The 19,006-nt window shown below is 40.5% G+C and overlaps 1 protein-coding gene across 2 annotated transcripts; it reads right to left on the bottom strand.

Moving 5' to 3' along the window:
* Positions 1-5,736: 5,736 nt before the first annotated feature.
* On the bottom strand, positions 5,737-10,357 carry LOC109208031. Of its 2 annotated transcripts, none has more exons than XM_019371028.1 (9): positions 10,057-10,357; positions 8,402-8,499; positions 7,958-8,130; positions 7,317-7,410; positions 6,818-6,928; positions 6,640-6,729; positions 6,447-6,532; positions 6,279-6,343; positions 5,737-6,199 (listed from the first exon to the last, which is right to left on the bottom strand). In XM_019371028.1, the coding sequence occupies exons 1-9, from the start codon at positions 10,250-10,252 to the stop codon at positions 6,090-6,092; spliced, it is 1,023 nt and encodes a 340-aa protein (XP_019226573.1). In that variant the 5' UTR covers positions 10,253-10,357; the 3' UTR covers positions 5,737-6,089. The 2 variants fall into 2 exon arrangements, with proteins under 2 accessions (XP_019226573.1, XP_019226572.1); XM_019371027.1 differs by having other exon boundaries at positions 8,402-8,514; positions 10,057-10,355.
* Positions 10,358-19,006: the final 8,649 nt, after the last annotated feature.

Here is a 19,006-nt window from a genome sequence, read left to right as displayed (position 1 = left end):
AAAGAGAGTAAAAGCACGAAGGGTGATGCCGTGCACGTTTTCATTATGTTATTTCTTGGTGAGGACGAGAGTAAAAGCACGAAGGGTGATGCCGTGCACTTATTTGATTTCTGCTTCTTGTTGACATTGTAGTTATGTTGTTCCTTTCCTTACTTGATGCTTTATTCAGAACTGTTATCTCCCCGCAACATGTTTCCCCCTCCCATTCTTACTTGTTTATTCCTGCTTTACTTTCCGCTGTACTTTATATAACTGCACATGTTTATTTGGTAGTCTGGTCCTAGCCTCGTCACTACTTCGCCGAGGTTAGGCTAGGCACTTACCAGCACACGGGGTCGGTTGTGCTGATACTACACTCTGTGCACTTTTGCACAGATCCAGGCCCAGCAGTAGATTGGGAGCTATCCTTCGGTCCGAGACTCCGAGGTAGCCCTGTTGGATTTCGCAGGCCCAACGTCTCTTCTATCAGTTTTATGTTCTGTTGTCATTTGTACTCGAGACAGACTATGTTCTTTCTTTCAAACACTTATTTGTAGTAATCCTAGACAGTCCATGGATGTTGTGACACCAGGTTTTGGTTAGAGGCATGTGTTGGTCTTCAGGATATTTTGATTTTATATTTTATTTAAGACTTCCGCTAAATTTCTTATTCCGCCGTAATTTATTTGTTTATTTCCGGTAAATTTAATTGGTTAGAAAGGAATTAAAAACAAAAAGAGTAATGATTTCTAAGATCGTGGCTTGCCTAGCTTCTTCGAGTAGGTGCCATCACGACTCCCGAGGGTGGAAAATCCGGATCGTGACAGGGTAAGGCTGCGTACATCCTACCCTCCTCAGACTCTACTTGTGGGATTACACCGAGTTGTTATCGGACCCAGTGTAAATAAAACACTGGACCCCCACGCTTTTAAAACATTGATCACTAATTATCGGACCCCCACGTACCTCTGTTTGTATCTCATGAGTGAGAAATGGAGTTGCTTTGAGAGAGACAAGTGACAACATTACATCAGAGGGTGGCCCTCACAATGGTTGGAACCCATGTTTGACGAACAAAACAAATAAAGGAACTTTGCCTTAAGATTCTTTGACTTGATTACATCAGTATACCTCCACTCTCCGATTTCACTATTTTGTAATGTTTTTTTTTTCCTCGAGACTAAGTCCGGTATCTATTTTGGGCTTGATTAATTTAGAATTTTATATTCACACCGGTATGTATAATCTACTTTGCGATTTTCCCTGTCCAAGGTGACTTTATACTTAAGAATCGAATCCAAAACTTATATTAAGAATGAAAAATACTTATCACTATGCAACAACCTTTGATGATTATAATAGTGTTCTTCTATGAACTATCAGACCGTAGTTTTCTTTTGTGATTAAGATAAGACTTGTTATAAGTTTTTCTCTTGTACCGAAATTACCATTTGTTTCGAAAAAACAAAAAAAAAAAAAAATGTAATTATTTTTCAAGAGTTTCAACCAAATGTTATTACAATTCTTTTTTGTTGCAATTGGTTGAGATCTTTTGGAAAAATCGAACAAGATTTGGATCGGTCAAGTGTACGTCACAACTAAAGAATTTTTTATTTAAAAAAAAAAGAATCCCCACGACCTAATTTAGAGGGGAGTGGATCTTTCGACCTAACTATATTTAATTGATTCTCTTATAATAACCATTAGTTAATTATTGCCAAATTTCAAGAGTGTCTTATGATTTCAGCAAACGGGACCCCTAATAATCATGCTTAACAAATCTAACTTATTTTAAGTTGACAAGTGCCAGAAAGTGTACAAAATTGTTCCATAATTAACCAATTATTTTAAGGTATAAAGGTAGGCAAGTAGACAATAATTGTTAGAATTTGCTTTGCTTCATGTTTGGGTATGTGAAGAGAGTCGTCGTTTTTGCTTCCTTCAATAATTAATCATTTTGAACAAATACAAGTTTGACAATGAGTTGCGTAACTCAAGTAAATGTATCTCTTTTGTAAAGTTGACTTTATTTTCATATAGTCCACTATAGTCCCACAAGTGAGATTTGGAGAGGGTAGAGTGTACACAAATTTTACCCCTGCCTTTAAGAAAGGTAGATGAGCTATTTTCGGTAGATCCTCGGCTCAAGAAGGAAAAAGGGAATGGGCAATAACAAACAAACCAGTCTGACAACCAGAGCGAAAATACCAAACTAACACTAAGTAATGTAATCAGAAAATCAAAACAAGGCAGCAACAAGTAATAACAACAATCTCGGGATAAAACACGGACACTAAGTGATGTATCAAAACTAATGTAACAAATAAGGATAACACTCGGCTACCTAACCCTCTACCTTTATTCTCTACATCAATACCTTCCTATCCATGGTCATGTCCTCGATCAGCCTCCTTAATATGTGGAATTTGTAATTTTGAAAACAGACAATTTACCTATTACGACAGGTAAATGTGACCTGATGGCGTAAAATATTCTTTACGTATATTTTAAACTTTTATTTTGGGCTTTTTTCTACTTGCCCCACTTATTCAATGGTGATTTATGACCATCTCTGTTGTATGCCAAGGTAGACTACCACTTGTAGTAATTTCTTAAATTCTTATAATATGATATGGGAATTAGGACTTGGCATAATTTGGTAAACACCGAATTACCGTACCGAAACCGAAAATTTTGGTATTTAGTATACGGTATTTTGGTATTTGGTATGGTATTTGGTTTAAGTTTTTTAAAATATTGGTATTAGGTATGGTATTTGGTATTTTAAAATAAAATATCGAAATACCAATACCATACCGAAATAGATATTATATTACACAAAACACATATTATCAATTATAACATAAATATAGAAAATCTAAAATTTTACTTTCCTTTATTCTCAAAGTTCATCAATTAATTCTAAACAAGTAACAAGACATTTCTAGTGATCAAATATTCTTTATGTACAATTTTCTCTATTTCGGTTGATATTTGCTAGTTTTGGACAAAAATTTTGTCAACAAACATTTTCAGTTTTGTATTTTTGAGTACTTTAATTAGGAATATTAGAGTGTATGGCTCTATGCACTAGTTAGTATTTAAACCGAATAAACTGAAGTTACCGAACCGAATAAACCGATACCGAAAGGAGAAAAACCGAACCATACCGAATATAATTAGGTACGGTATTGGTACAGGATTTTAAGAAACCGAATACCGAGAATACCGAACCGAAATGTCTAAATACCGTACCGCACCGACCGACGAACAAACCGACCGACGAACACCCGAATGGGAATGATGGTCGGTTCCATAAGTTAGCACGTAAAATGTGCACTGCAGTAGAAGAGAGACGTATTTAAATAAAAAACCTTTAAGTTAGTGGGTGCATTTTTTATTTTTACCCTTATATGATGATCAGTTTCATTAATAATTATGTATAATGTGCACAACATGATAGAGACGTTTAATATATGAGCTTAAAAATAAATGTATACTTTACCAAAATTTTCGACAATATATATGGAGAGTTCAAGTTATTACACCTGTTATGAAAGATTGAAACCGCCTATGAGAAGTGAAAAGCAAAAACTTGATACAAACAAAATTAAGAAAGAAGATATAATATGGTAAAATTTTCCTATTTTACGTTTTTACTATTTCCACTCCCTCCCAAAAAAGAAAAAAGAAAAAGAAAAAATGTATTCAAAGAAACGAAGCTATTAGCAAAATATTGGGATGTCCTCTTATAATTCAAAACACTTTCCCTTAGTATTCTTTTGGTATCCCACTCGGTATACAGTACTTATAATATTTTGAGGCGGATCCAGGATTTAGATTATGTGAGTTCAATTTTTAAGGTTCTTAATATTAAATCTATTGTATTTTTAAGGCTATGGGTTCAGACCTATCATTTATTGCAATGAAAGTTCTGGGTTCAGACGAACCCGGCGGGCAGCCCTAATTGATTTGGATTCATGACGCGTAAAACTTTTGAAGGAAAAAATACTCTTTACTAGGATCTTTTGTATTCCCAGATTTCAGACCCGAGATCTCTGATTAATGATAAAATAAAATCCTATCGATCCCATGACAATCCTTGATGGTACGCCCTTGTATTGTTTTCGCATTTCTGCATCAAACGTGCGTGGAAAGGTAATTTTTTGCAAAACTTTTTTTTTGGTTGGATAATATAAAGGGATCTTTATACAAATAGCCGTACATATTCAATGTTTACTTTTTCTAGCCATATACATAATTTATACATTGATTATACACAATTATACACATAAATCTTTTTCATAGTTAGGGACCAATTTTTGAAATTATGGAGTCCAACAACTCCTCACCATTGGGTCTCCATTGCAGATCTGACTTATTCGTGCATACTATTTGACCCAGTACTCTTCAACCTTCAACACTCATGTCAAGAATACCATGAGCAGAATTCAAGCAAGCTTATATCTCAACCGGCTATTTTTAGTTCAAGTGGTTGGGTAGACGACTATTTGAGTTAGTTCTTCAAAAGAGAGAGAACTGTCTGGATCAAAAGTTAGAATAACTAAATTCGTTATTTTTACTTCCAACTGATATTACAGGCTACAAGCCTACAACAAATAATAATTAATGCCTTAGGGAAATAACGGGAGAAATTCAAAAATAGTCAAATTTACAAGTGGTCATTCAAAAATAGTCACAGTTTCAAAAGTAATCGAAATTTAGCCACTTTTCATGTAAAGATAAATGTAAACGAAAACATTGTTCAAAATCCAGAAAATACTCCAGTATATTATACTGGAGTTCCAGCATAAGTATACTGGAACTTCAATATATTATAATGGAGTTCCAGCATAAGTATAATAGAACTCCAGCATAAGTATAATAGAACTCCAGCATATTATAACGGAGTTCCAGCATAAGTATACTGGAACTCCAGCATAATATACTGGAGTTCCAGTATAATATACCGGTCCAGCATAATATGCTGGAAGTTCATACACATGTGCTCCAATCTCCAGTATATTATGCTGAAACTTTCCGCGTGTTGGAGTTCTAGCATAATATGCTGGAAGTTCATACACAGGTGCACCGATCTCTAGTATATTATGCTGGACCGGTCCCTTTTGCAGCAAAATAGTGGCTATTTTCAATGCTTTGCAAACGCTGGCTATTTTTGAATAACCAATCCGAAAACTGGCTAGCCCGTGCTATTTTTTACAGAAATAACAAGAAGGTTACAAATAACTATGTTTTCTTTTTGTGAGCATCAATGATTTTAGAATCTTCCAAAAAATTACAATAATTCCCTTTGTCCCAAATTTTGGCCCCTTTTGACAATTCGAGAGGACCAAGAAGTGGTCATGGTCTCATGGATTATGGTCAGCATTCAATGTTATACTTGTTCCAGTATGGTTCATGGATTATGGTCAGCATTCAAAACGAAAAAGCCCGAAAGCTCGGGGTTCTTCCGACAAGGTAAGCTATAGCGTATGCCTCAATCTTGAATATAACATCATCAACTATATGAATCCTCCGTATTCACTCTGCTTATGTTCTCATACTAATTCTTTGTATTCATAACTAATTAGGATTTTATATTAATTTTTACACTTGGAAAGATAACAGATACTCTGGACAACACCTGACCTAATATATTTACAATTGGATCTCCAAGAACAGCATCTCAATCATCATGACAAGGCCTAGAAACCAGCATCATAAAGCCTCCGTAGAGGAAAAAATAACAGCACGGTAAGCTATAAAAACCGAAACATTTTCCTACCCATTAGATATTCCAATTATAAAAGCAACATTTCAAGAATGTACCTTAATCCAACATTATAAACATGTCAGTAGTTATTGACAAGACAACCATCCTCTCCTAACAATTACAGTGAAGACAGTACACAGAAACCAAACGCCGGCATATGTTATACATGCAATATCTGTGTAACATGGTGCAATTGAATGCACAAAAACAATGATCTTGTAGATCATTCGTTTGAACTGTATGTACGCTGAACATGCCGCATTAAAAGACCTCTCTGCGAAACTAGTTCTCCTGCATTTCTTCAATAATTAGAAAGAATGACAGCTCCTGCAGCAGCTTAATCTGAAACTCCAAGGAACTGAGAGAAGCTTGGATATTTGGGCTCCCATCCTATTTCAGCACGAGTTTTTGAATTGTTTAACTTCTTCCCTAAAGGGCCACTAGTTCCTGAAAGAAAGAACAAATGACTGTTGTAGCTTGACATAATTTAACAGGTGGCTAAAGGATTTCAAAAAGAGTCAGTTACCAGTGAAACCCTCAAATTTCTTCTCAAACTTCCCACTTTTATTGACCAAGTCCATTACTTCCTGTCTGATATGGACACAAGGTAATAATACAACAGTTCAAGGCAACATGGGTCAGAGTGTTTCGGCTTTCGATCCACAAATAATAATAATTATGTAGATTGGATGACCTGGATAAGGGGTGGTTGTCACAACCCAAAAAGATACGACCACGCGGTCTCTTCTTCAAGATGGTCACTGACAAGGAAGCAGCATCCTGTAAGAATAGAAAAGCCAAAAAATCACTGACAAAACTGTAGACACATTAAGAACATAGTGCAGCCTCTAAACTAAGCATGATGCAAAACATGGATTCCCACTCACCTCATAATGGATAATATTGAGGATGTGATCAGGGCGAATATCCACGGTTCCTTTATGTAACCAATATGTATGTGCACCTCTGTCTTCCTTGTATTAGTGGTTAAGGTAAATACAAAATAAAGATCTAAAGGCTACACAAAAAGAACCCTAGCTCTTTGAAATCCATATCCAAGGATATATAAAGGCCAGCCAATCTAACAACACAACCGCCAAACTCCAGCACTACTTCCTCTGCCTTGAGAAGAATATCAGTCCTTGGGCTCCTCCCAATTGGGACTATGGGACCATCCTACACATTTGACAACGAAAAAGGTTTAACGAAAGCTCAGACCTCCTCAGAGAAATACATGATTAATTATATTAAGAATGAAACTTCATTATGTTACACGAGTTAAATTTCAGTAGCTTCCTTCAGGAAATACAGTTCTCAAAGCCTGTCTTTAATCGACAAGCCTAGAAATCCCTTCAAGAGGAATCAATCAGAATAAGAAACTGTTACCAGCAATATAATGTTTTATTTAAGTTTTTTTTTTTGACGAAATAAGGTGTTTCGTTAGCAAAAGGCATCAAGGAGATGCAAAATTAAAAAAGTATTGAAATGCAGAAATAATAAGAACTGTAGATCCCTTTACAATGTCAATCTAAAACTTTATAATGTTTTATGTAAGATATTACACCTCATCAACTGATCCATTATCAGAGCAATCATATGGTGCAGAGCTCGAGGTAAATAGGAAAGAACCTTCACCACTCCATTTTAACGCAGCCTCCCTGCTCATTTCATGTGTGAAATAGAAATTAATTAAATCAAATTATAGTATCAGTATGCTGAAAAATAATGCTGAAAAATAATAACAATGTTTGGACTCATCAAACCTGAATTTGCTGCTGACTAATTCTACCCAGATGAGCAGAGGTGAATCACAAAACTGTTCTGACCAACCCATACACATGATTTTAGAAACATACACTACTACTTATGCAGCTGCCAGCTAGGTGAAGCATTTATGGCTAATGACTAGCCCGGATATTTGCAGCAATCACAACAGCAGTACAAAAGGAGGGTCTATCTCACAACAAAACAATAGTTTTACTAAAAACGCACAAGTATTTGCTTATTGCGGCACTACAGTTTAAAGGCATTTATGCTCTCTATAATGAGATAGTAACAGAAATTTCCCATCTTGATGTTGTTGTTCGCGAAAAACCGAGACACCACCGTGCCTAACGAGCCACAAAATATTTTAAACAAAATATCAAAGAATGCCACAACAGAAAGGCGATAGCAGATAGCTATTGCATGAACTATCAAGCTTACCTAATATCACCAGGGTAGTCTTCAGTCCGGGATGGAGGAGCACAGAATATAACATATGGGAACTTAGATGTAAACTTGGTTTCTCTCGAAGATGGACTAATTCCCATTTTAATAAGTTCATCATGGTGATCAGTGGTCATTGTCTGCCCAAAAATTTGGCAGCTTGGGTGTTCCTGCCACATGAAAGGGCCAAAACTCTTAGCAGTCTCAATTACGATGCACACTCCACTAAGCGTACAAGAAATCCACCAGTCTGTTACAGTTAATAAGGCAGAAACTCATACAACTAATATCAGTTCAGAAAATGAACATCAAACATTTCCATAACTAACCAGATTTAACAAACAAGAAATAAACGTGCATGTAACTTTTCAATTAGGATATGAGGTAGGGATGGTTTCTACTTCTCAAAGAAATCATATGATTATTCAGTTCAGGATGTACCTCTCTCCATCTTTCAGCCACTAAACGCCCAAGAACTCCAGGTCCTACAATTAACAAGTCGTTTGCTCCAATGGCCCCTCTAGAGGAAGCCTCCAATTCTTCACTTGGAGCATCTTTAGTAACCAATAAGTAAGACTAAACAATGAAACTAGATAATCGAACATTATGAAGATGCATATCAAAAGAGTAAATACTTATGCACTTGCATCCAAACATCAATTCAACACCTACCGCTCCCTCCATCCCATTTAATATGACAGTTTTTAGGCACGTGCTTTAAGATGTACTTTAATGTTATATCAGTGAAAGTGAACAAAAATATTGACCCAATGCTTGAAAGGTTAGCTTGATAAAGACAGCACGTATCAAAGTTCAACATATTGAATAGTTTAATGAGTTTTGAATTCTTTAAAGTTGTACAAGGAGCATAGAAATGAGATGGTGTCATACATTCTGGGACTATTGACTTGTGTGTCAACAAATTGGGATTAAGGGAGTTAATTCATGAGTTACTTGGATAGGGAAATTGGCATAATCAACTAAATCCTACCCCCCCCCCCCCCCCCCCCCCCAAGCATAATCCATCAGATGTGATCCAATTAACCACGAGTCCAAATTTTTTACAGCTAATGGTTGCAGAAGTAATTTCAGCAGCTACAAGAGAAACAACAAATAGCATAACTAGCATAATCTCTGTGGCATCTTCAAGCTATATACAATGACAATTGCAAGTGTATATGTAAACAACCCAATTTCAGTTGATACTTGAAAGTAGAATTTGCGAGCCTTCCCACAATGGTAGAGTTGCTGCCTCAGCGACCTTTTTTCTTTATTTGAGATGGCGGTCGTGTCCAGACCAGCTTGCGCACACCTCAAGTATCCACTGGAAGTATCCACCGGGTACATGCTACCTCCTTCCAACTCAGGTATCAGGTCACTCTGCTTACCAAAGTTTAGTAGATGGGAAGAACTCTCACCTAGTATTTATTGTCTCCACTAGGATTTGAACCTAAGACTTCATGATTTTTTTCCAACTTTGTCGCTCACTAGGCCGCATCCTTTGGTACTTGCTTCCTCAGTACCAGAGGCGGAGTCAGGATTTGAAGCTTATGGGTTCAGGATTTTAGTTTTTTTAAGTTAGTGGGTTCTAACTTAATAATTTGTACATGACAAATATAAGGTTTGGACCAAACCTACTGGGTTTGGCCGAACCCATAGCCAAAGGGCTGGCTCTGCCCCTGTCAGTAACCTATTGAGGCTCGAAAACTTGCAGAAATGCAGAGGAAGGTTGCATACAGCCCACCCTCCCTCTATCCCGCGCAAGCCAAGGAACAATTCGTCTATGGAGTAAGCCCTAATTTGAAGTAGGATCGAACATTGATAAGCTAATTTTGTAAAATTTAAGCATAATTCACAAACAACACTGTGTATAGTACAGACACGTAGCTAAAGATTCTATATAACTCTATATTATACGGTCTAATTAACAGAAAAAAAAATCACAATCGAATCAATTACAAGTATTTACAACAATTAATCACATTCACGTATCTGATAGCGAATCTACAAATATAAAGCATAATCCACCATATTTAGCATATAGGAGCGTGTGATCGTGTGTGTCTACGAGAGCGCATGTGTGTGAGAGAGAATACCGATAGCCGAGGAAGCGTTAGCTCGGAATAAATTGGGCACCATTGGAAATGGTTGTGATGAAAGCTTGTGAAGAGTGATATTAGGGCTTGAACTAGATAGTGAGAGCTTCGTACAACTGTTGAAGAAATGGTGCTTTGGAGTTGCGAAGCGCCATGGGATTCCAATTCTGGGAGCTGCAGCAGTTACGGTAGCCATTGAGGATAATGGAAGAGAGGAAAATGATTCTTTCCAAGTTCGAACTGAAGCGTTTCCACTGGCAAAAGTGGGTTAGGTGCCTGTTTTACGCCCGCTTTTTTATATTTAGCTGTCTTTTGAAATACTATCCGGTTGTTTCGCGTTCTACATCTCGTACCCCTAAGTATGTGTTTTACTATTTTATGACTTGAGGTGATAGTTTGGGTCTGGAAGGGTTCAGGTTAAAATCGAAACAATTGATTCCTTAATGTTGGCTAAAAAGAACTAAGTTTGACTTGAGTCAACGTTTTGAGTAAACTACCTCGTAACGGGGATTTGACGGTCCCAATATGATTTTGGACTTGGGCGTATATTCGGATCGGATTTTGGATGACCCAGGAGCGTTTCGGCGCTTAATATTGATAGTTGGCACTAGGGGTGTTCATAAAAATCCGAAAAATCGAACCAAACCGAAAACCAAACCAAACCGACCAAAAAAACCGATACTTTTTGGTTTGGTTTGGTTTGGTTTTGGTTTTGAATTTTAAAAACCAATCAAATTTGGTTTGGTGGTTTTAATCAGAAAAAAACAGAACCAAACCGACAATTAGGCTCCCAGTATTATTAGCACGATTTATGTCGAGGTCGTACGACCCGATCCAGAATAATATGTACACTGGCGAGGGTTGAGCGGCACGAACCATAGATGCATCTTATTCTATTGCCGAGGCGTTCGGCCCGCTCCACAAGAAAGGAGGAAACTTTATAAACATTTAGTTTAAAGGTATTACAAAGCTAATATACAAAGAAGCACAATTCCTATTAACGGTCAAGTATCCCGCCAAAACTCAAGTAAGTGGAAGTCGGTCTTTTACACTTCCTCTATCAAGTTCCGACATAATTTAGGTACTTTAATTAACAAGTAAGGTGCAAACATTACAAGTATTTCATGATTTGGATCCTAAACTATCGGGACATAAGCATAATTAGTAGCTATGCACGGACTTTCGTCGCCTTGTGCGTACGTAGCCCCTACAATTAAAAGCAACTAGTAATTTAAATCACCTATGGGATAAATTCCTTCTTACAAGGTTAGGCAAGAGACTTACTGATAACTAGGAATTTTGATACATTTCATACTCCTCCTTGCTTATGTTTTGATTAGAAATCTGTACAAAATAGTCTCAAAAGGCTCACAAGTTGTGCTTGATTGCAGGTTTTGATCAACAAAGTGACAAGAATGTCAAAGTTCAGCTCAAAAAGGAGTGAAACTTGCACAAGTACCAAGACAAAACAAAGCTCAGGCAAAATAGGCCCAATGCGGCCGCACACCATTCTGTGCGGTCCGCACAAGTGCGATTCAGAGAAGGTGATTTCCAAGCCAACTGGCAATGCGGCCGCATGAGATTTAATGCGGTCCGCATTGGAGTCACTGCGGCCACACTCGATTTAGTGCGGTTTGCAGAACCAAAGATCAGAGAGTTGCCAGTTTTGAAGATTGAAGCCAATGCGATCCGCGCTCCATTTCATGCGGACCGCACTAGAAGCCACCGCAGCCGCACTCGATTCTGTGCGGTCCGCATTACCTGAGTTCAGAGAGCTGGAGTTTTATGTCAAGAGCCCTAGTGCGGCCGCACACCATTTTGTGCGGTCCGCACTAACCCCGCAGGGGTATTTTTGTCCAGATATTTTAGCTTAGTATAAATAGCTTCTTTTCCATTTTTAGGTTAAGCAGATTGTAAGTACTGAAGGTTGCGCTCGTGACTTCCGTTTCTTTAGCTATTTTGGGCAATTTTCTCTTCATTTCAACATTGAATCTTCTAGTTTATCTTAGCAATTAATTAATATGAGTTGTTTTTCATCTATTTCTTTGTTTCTCTCTCTAATTATGAGTAGCTAGACCCATCAACTAGGGTTGTGGCTCAACCCTAGTGTGGGTAATTGATGGGTCTTGTATTTTAGAGCTTGATTGACTATGGGTGTTTGATATTTGGACTAATTCCATGATTAATTGTTAAATTAGTGATTACAAACACTAGTTTGTGTTTAGTTGACTTTTGCTCTTCTTGAGAAAGAGAGCCTAAGTCTCTAGAATTAGTCCAACAAGGAATTGGGGCGTACTCAAGAGAATTGATAGCCCTAATTAAAGGGTTAAACCGAGAGATCGTAATACCCGACTTGATCCTCAATTGCTTGTGCAAATTGGCATACCCAATTAGTCTTGAGAAAGTCAATTCGGACAAAATCACTCGAACTACGGAGAGGTATAGAGTGAGTAGAATCGAGCAATGGTTATATCATACTCCCCAAATATGTCAATCTAGCTTTAGACTCAAGATTCCGTCAATTGACTACCTAGGCGAAAGTCACTACCCTTGTGCCCTTTTTATCGTTTGAACAACTTGCAATAGTTTAATCCTAGCTTATAGTAGTTTAATTGAGCATTGTAGTTTATAGAATTAGAATCATAATTAAAACCCAAAAATGTGTAGAAGTGCAATTTGGAGCAAATACACAACTCCACTTTAGATAGACACCCAACTCCAATATCTAGCTCTCTGTGGAATTCAATCCCGACCCTAAATCGGGTAAAAGCTGCTTCGACCTCTCTCGCTACTTAATAGTAGTGTAGGGTTGGCCGTGATCACTTACCATGTCTCAAAGCACGCTCTCCGGCCCACAAATTCGTTCTAAAGCCTCAACTCGGTGCCAACCAATCCGAAACTAGTCAAATGTCATATAATTTAATCAATACATGTTCAAAAGTTCATAACTTAACTATCAGAGTAATTACCCAACCCCAATTGGAAGATTCCTAAAATTCACCCCCAGCTCACGTACCCGGATTCCGGAAATTTTTAAAGATAAATGTTACCCATAACCTCACGAACTTAAATATATAATTTTCAACCAATTTCATAATCATTTTCGTGGTTAAATCCCCTTTTTTTATAAAAACCTAGGTTTTTCAACTAAACCCACCATTTTCACAATTTTACATGTTAAAATATACCCATAATCTATGTTTTAAACTCATATTGTATAGAAATCATTTACCTCAAAGTGCTAGGTGAAAATCCCTCTTCCAAGAGCTCTATATTCGACCAACAAGTAATAGAAATGAAGAAATGAGCCTAAATCTCGACTTAAATGCAACCCTTCTGCCCAGCGGTATTTTCGCACCTACGGGAGGACCTCCGTTTCTGCGGGACCGCTTCTGGAGTGCAGAACAAACGTTCGTCCTCGAACGGGTCTAGAATCATACCTGGAGTGCTGAACAAGTGTGGATATCTGCTCCGCATGTCTTCCTCGGCCTCCCACGTCGCCTCCTCGACTGGTTGACCCCTCCACTGAACTTTTACCGCAGAAATCTTCTTGGACCTCAACTGACGAACCTGCCTGTCAACAGTGGCAACTGGCTCGTCCTCATAACCCAGACTCTCATCTAGCTGAACCATGCTGAAGTCTAACACATGCGACCTTTCGCCTTGATACCTCCGAATACACACATGGAAAACCGGATGAACTCCCGATAGACTGGGAGGCAAAGCAATCTCATAAGCAACCTCCCCAACTCGTCTCAACACCTTAAATGGACCTATAAACCTTGGTCTCAACTTGCCCTTATTCCCGAACCTCATGATTCCCTTCATCGGCGAGACTTTCAAGAGAACCTTCTCGCCCACCATAAATGATAAATCATGCGCCTTCTGATTCGCGTAACTCTTCTATCTGGACTGTGATGTGCGAAGTCGCTCCTAAATCAACTTTACCTTTTCCAAGGCATCCTTCACTAAATCAGTGCCATATAACTTGGCTTCGCCGGTCTCAAACCATCCGATGGGCGAACGACATCGTCGACCATATAAAGCCTCAAATTGATCCATCTCGATGTTGGACTGATAACTGTTGTTGTAAGCAAACTTGGCCAAAAGGAGGAATCAATCCCACTGCCTTCCGAAGTCAATCACGCATGCTTTAAGCATATCCTCCAAGATCTGAACTGTCCACTCTGACTGCCCATCGATTTGCGGATGAGAGGTTGTGTTGAGCTCTACCCGGGTCCCCAACTCACTCTGTACTGTTCTGCAAAAATAAAGTAAACTGAGGGCCTCTATCCGATATGATGGAAACAGGCACACCATGCAACCGAAACAATCTCCTGGATGTAAATCTGGGCCAATCTCTCTGAAGAATACGTGGTCACCACCGGAATGAAGTGTGCCGACTTGGTCAACCTGTAGACAATGACCCAAACATCACCAAACTTCCGCAAGGTACGTGGCAACCCAACTAGGAAGTCCATAGTAATGTGCTTCCTTTTCCACTCAGGTATAATATCTGTTGTAGTAGGCCACCTGGCCTCCGATGCTCATACTTAACCTGCAGGCAATATAGGCACCTCGCTACATACTCGACTATGTCCTTCTTCATCCGCCACCAGTAATGCTGCCTCAGGTCGCGATACATCTTTGTAGCACCTAGATGAATAGAATATCGAGAACAATGTGCCTCCTCTAGAATCCTTTCCCTCAATCCATCAACATTAGGGACACATAGTCAACCCTGGAGTCGCATAACACCGTCCTTACTGATAGTAACCTCCTTAGCACTGCCTTGTAGTACCGTCTCTCTGAGAACCAACAAGTGGGAATCATCAAACTGACGAGCCATGATCTGCTCAAATAATGAAGACTGGGCAATAACGCATGCAAGAACTTGGCTGGGCTCTGAAATATCAAACATCACTAGTTTGTTAGCTAAGAACTGAATGTCCAAAGCTAATGGCCTCTCCTCTGCTGAAATGGATGCCAAACTACCCATACTCTCCGCCTTTCTGCTCAGGGCATCCGCAACTACATTCGCCTTGCCCGGATGATAAATGATGGTAATATCATAATTCTTTAGTAACTCAAGTCACCTACGCTGCCTCAAATTAAGATCCCTCTGCTTGAACAGATGCTGCAAGCTGCGATGATCGGTGTAAACCTCATAGGACACCCCATAAAGATAATGCCTCCAGATCTTAAGAGCATGAACAATCGCGGCCAACTCCAAATATTGTACAGGGCAATTCTTCTCATGGGGCTTCAGCTGATGTGAAGCATATGCAGTAACTCGCCCTTCCTGCATAAATACACATCCCAAACCGACGCGTGAAGCATCGCAATACACGATATATATCTGTGAACCAGAAGACAACACTAACACTGGTGCTGAAGTCAATGCGGTCTTGAGCTTCTGAAGGCTCACCTCACAATCATCGGACCATCGGAACGGAGCACCCTTTTGGGTCAATCTAGTTTAAGGTGCTGCAATAGATGAGAAGCCATCCACAAACCGACGATAATAACCTGCTAACCCCAAGAAGCTCCTAATCTCACTCGCCGTGGTAGGACGAGGCCAACTCTAAACTGCCTCGATCTTCTTGGGATCTACCTTAATACCATCGCCTGATACAACATTCCCCAAGAATGTCGTAGAATCCAACCAGAACTCACACTTGGAGAACTTAGCATATAGCTTCTGTTCCCGCAAGGTCTGAAGTACCACTCTCAAATGCTGCTCGTGCTTCTCCGTGCTACACGGGTAGATCAAAATGTCATCAATGAAGAGAATGACAAATGAATCAATATACGGCCTGAACATCTGGTTCATCAAGTCCATAAACGTCGTCGGGGCATTAGTAACCCGAAGGACATCACTAGAAACTCATAATGGTCATATCTAGTCTGGAAAGTCGTCTTCGGAACATCCGAATCTCGAATCTTCAACTGATGGTACCCTGACCTCAAGTCAATCTTAGAGAACACCCTGGCACCCTGCAACTGGTCAAATCAATCATCAATATGCGATAACGAGTACTTTTTCTTAATGGTCACTTTATTCAACTGGCGGTAATAAATGTACATCCGCATAGTCCCACCCTTCTTCTTCACGAATAACACTGGTGCACCCCAAGGTGATACACTCGGTCTGACGAACCCTTTTGCTAGCAACTCCTCAAGCTGCTCCTTCAAATCCTTCAACTCTTTCGGATCCATGCGGTACGGTGGAACAGAGATAGACTGGGTACCTAGAGCCAAATCAATAAAGAAATCGGTATCACGATCTAGTGGCATGCCTGGAAGATCAGAAAGAAACACACTGGAGAACTCCCAGACCACGGGCACTGAATCAATTGCTGGACTCTCTGTAGTAGTATCCTGAACATAAGCTAGATAAGCCAAACAACCATTCTCGACCATGTGTTGAGCCTTCAAAAAAAAGATAACTCAGCTAGAAGCACTGACAGGCGAACCCTTCCACTCCAATCTAGGCAACTCCGGCATCGCCAAGGTAACAGTCTTGGCATGGCAATCAAGGATGGTGTGATATGGAGATAACCAGTCCATGCCCAGGATGACTTCAAAGTCGGCCATATTGAGCAACAGAAGATCCGCTCTAGTCTGATAACCATAGAAAGTAACAATGTAGGACCAGTAGATCCGATCCACAACAACAAAATCGCCTACATGAGTGAACACATAAACAGGAGTACCAGGGACTCACGAGGAATACCCAGAAGTGCGCAAACAGAGATGAAACATATGAATATGTAGACCCTGGATCAAATAATACTGAAGCATCCCTATCACAGACAGAATAATACCTGTTATCATGGTATCTGAGGCCACTGCATCTGGTCTGGCCGGAAAAGCAGAAAACCTAGCTGGAGCGCCACCTGACTAGCCTCCACATCTAGGACGACCCATACCCACCTGCCCTCCGCCTCTGTGCGACGGCCGGAAGGCAGGTGTGGCAGCTGGTGCTGTAATCATAGGCTGCTGACCCTGTTGTACTGCCTTGCCCCGAAGTTTGGGGCAGAACCTCCGCACATGACTAAGATCCCCACACTCGAGACAACCTCTCGATACGGTGGACTACTGACCTGAAGTCTGGCCCTGATGGCCTGAATACCCACTAGAGGAACTCTAAATAGCTGGTGGGCAGTAGGAACTCTCTAGCATGGCACTGAAATAGGGTCGCAATGGAGCACCCCGAGGAGGAAGCGATGCTGGATATGTGGGTCTGCTAGACTGACCCCTCACAAACTGATCTCTGCCCCCAGCCAGGGTGACTCTGAACTCTCTAGAATACTGAAACCGCTTATCCCTCATAGCCTGCTCTCAGCTACGCTGACGTATACCTTTGATCCTTTGATCTATCTCCACAACTAGCTCGTAAAAAGTCCCCATCTCAACCTCTCCGACCATAGTGGCCTGGATACTAGAGTGCAAACCCGCAATGAACCTCTTCACTCTCTCTGCATCAGTAGGAAGTATCATAAGTGCATGGAGAGACAACTCAGAGAATCTCGCCTCATAGTCGGTCACTCACATCTGGCCCTGCTGGAGCTGCTCGAACTGAAACCGCAACTCTTCCCTCTGAGAGGGTGGAATATATCTGTCCAAGAAGAGGCGTGTGAACTAATCCCAAGTCATGGGAGGAGAACCTGCTGGTCTGCCAAAAAGATAGGACCGCCACCATCTACGGGCCCTACCCTCTAGTTGGAAAGTGGTAAAGTCCATCCCGTGGGACTCTAATATCCTCATGTTGTGCAGTTTGTCCCTGCACCAGATCAATAAAGTCCTGGGGGCCCTCATGTCGCTCACCCCTGAAGACAGGAGGGTGTAGTCTGGTCCATCTATCTAATAGCTTCTACGGCTCGCCGGTCGCAGCTGGTTTGGGCTCAAGTATAGCTGCTGCAACTGGCTGGGCTCCGCCCACGGATAGTACGCCCAGGGTCTGATATACGGCAGTTGTATGCCTAGGAGCCTGAGCGCTAGGGGTCTATGCTCCCCCTCCTGCTTGATATGTGGTCGGGTCTGCTGGAAATACACCAGCCTGAGTCATATAATTCATGAACCGCAGCATACGGCCCACGACCTCCTGGAAACCTGGCGCGGACATGAAATCCGCTGGGGCTGGCTCCGCCTCAGGAATCTCGCCCTGCTCTTCAATAATAGGATCCTCCACTAGATCAGCTGGTGGCATAGCTCGAGCAACTCTGGGACGTCCTCGTCCTCTACCATGGGCTGGAGCCCTCCCTCGGCCTCTGCCTCGGCCTCTAGCAACAGGGGGAGCAGCTCCTCCATGATCTGGTACATCTGTCGCGCACGTTCTCACCATCTGTGAGAGAATAAAAGAAAGATGCTTAGCACGACATCAACTGCACGATATGAGATGAAGAAAGAATAGCTTCCTAACACCCTATAGCCTCTCGAAGATAAGTACGGATGTCTCCGCACCGATCCGCAAGACTTTATTAGGCCCACTCATAGCTTGTGAGACCTACATGAACCTAGTACTCTGATACCATGTTGTCACGGTCCAATTTTTTATAGGTCGTGATGGCGCCCAACGTCGCCGCTAGGCAAGCCAACGGTGAACTAACCATGTGATTTCTTTTTTTAGTAAGTTTCCAAGTAATTAAATTCTATTTATTAAAAAATTAAGGAGTAGAAAATTTAATGAATTAAATGAAGGCAACTGACTGACAATCATAGTGATATAAATACTCCAAAATCATAAAGTCTACTAGTATGTGTGCCAAGACCTGGTGTCACAAGTGTATGAGCAAACTAGTAGAATATACAAAACTCTAACCACTGTCTGAAATAAAATTAGACAGAAAATAAGTGCAAAAGAGAGTCTCTAGGTGCTGTAGAACGGCTCAAGAAGCAGCTCACCACTAGGCCTCGAGGTAACGGGGGTGCGCGCTGGTATGACTGC

Source organism: Nicotiana attenuata, unplaced genomic scaffold (genome assembly GCF_001879085.1).
Source record: "Nicotiana attenuata strain UT unplaced genomic scaffold, NIATTr2, whole genome shotgun sequence".
Lineage (NCBI taxonomy): Eukaryota > Viridiplantae > Streptophyta > Magnoliopsida > Solanales > Solanaceae > Nicotiana > Nicotiana attenuata.
Note: the sequence above shows the minus strand (reverse complement) of the source record. Positions and strands in the feature narration are given on the sequence as shown.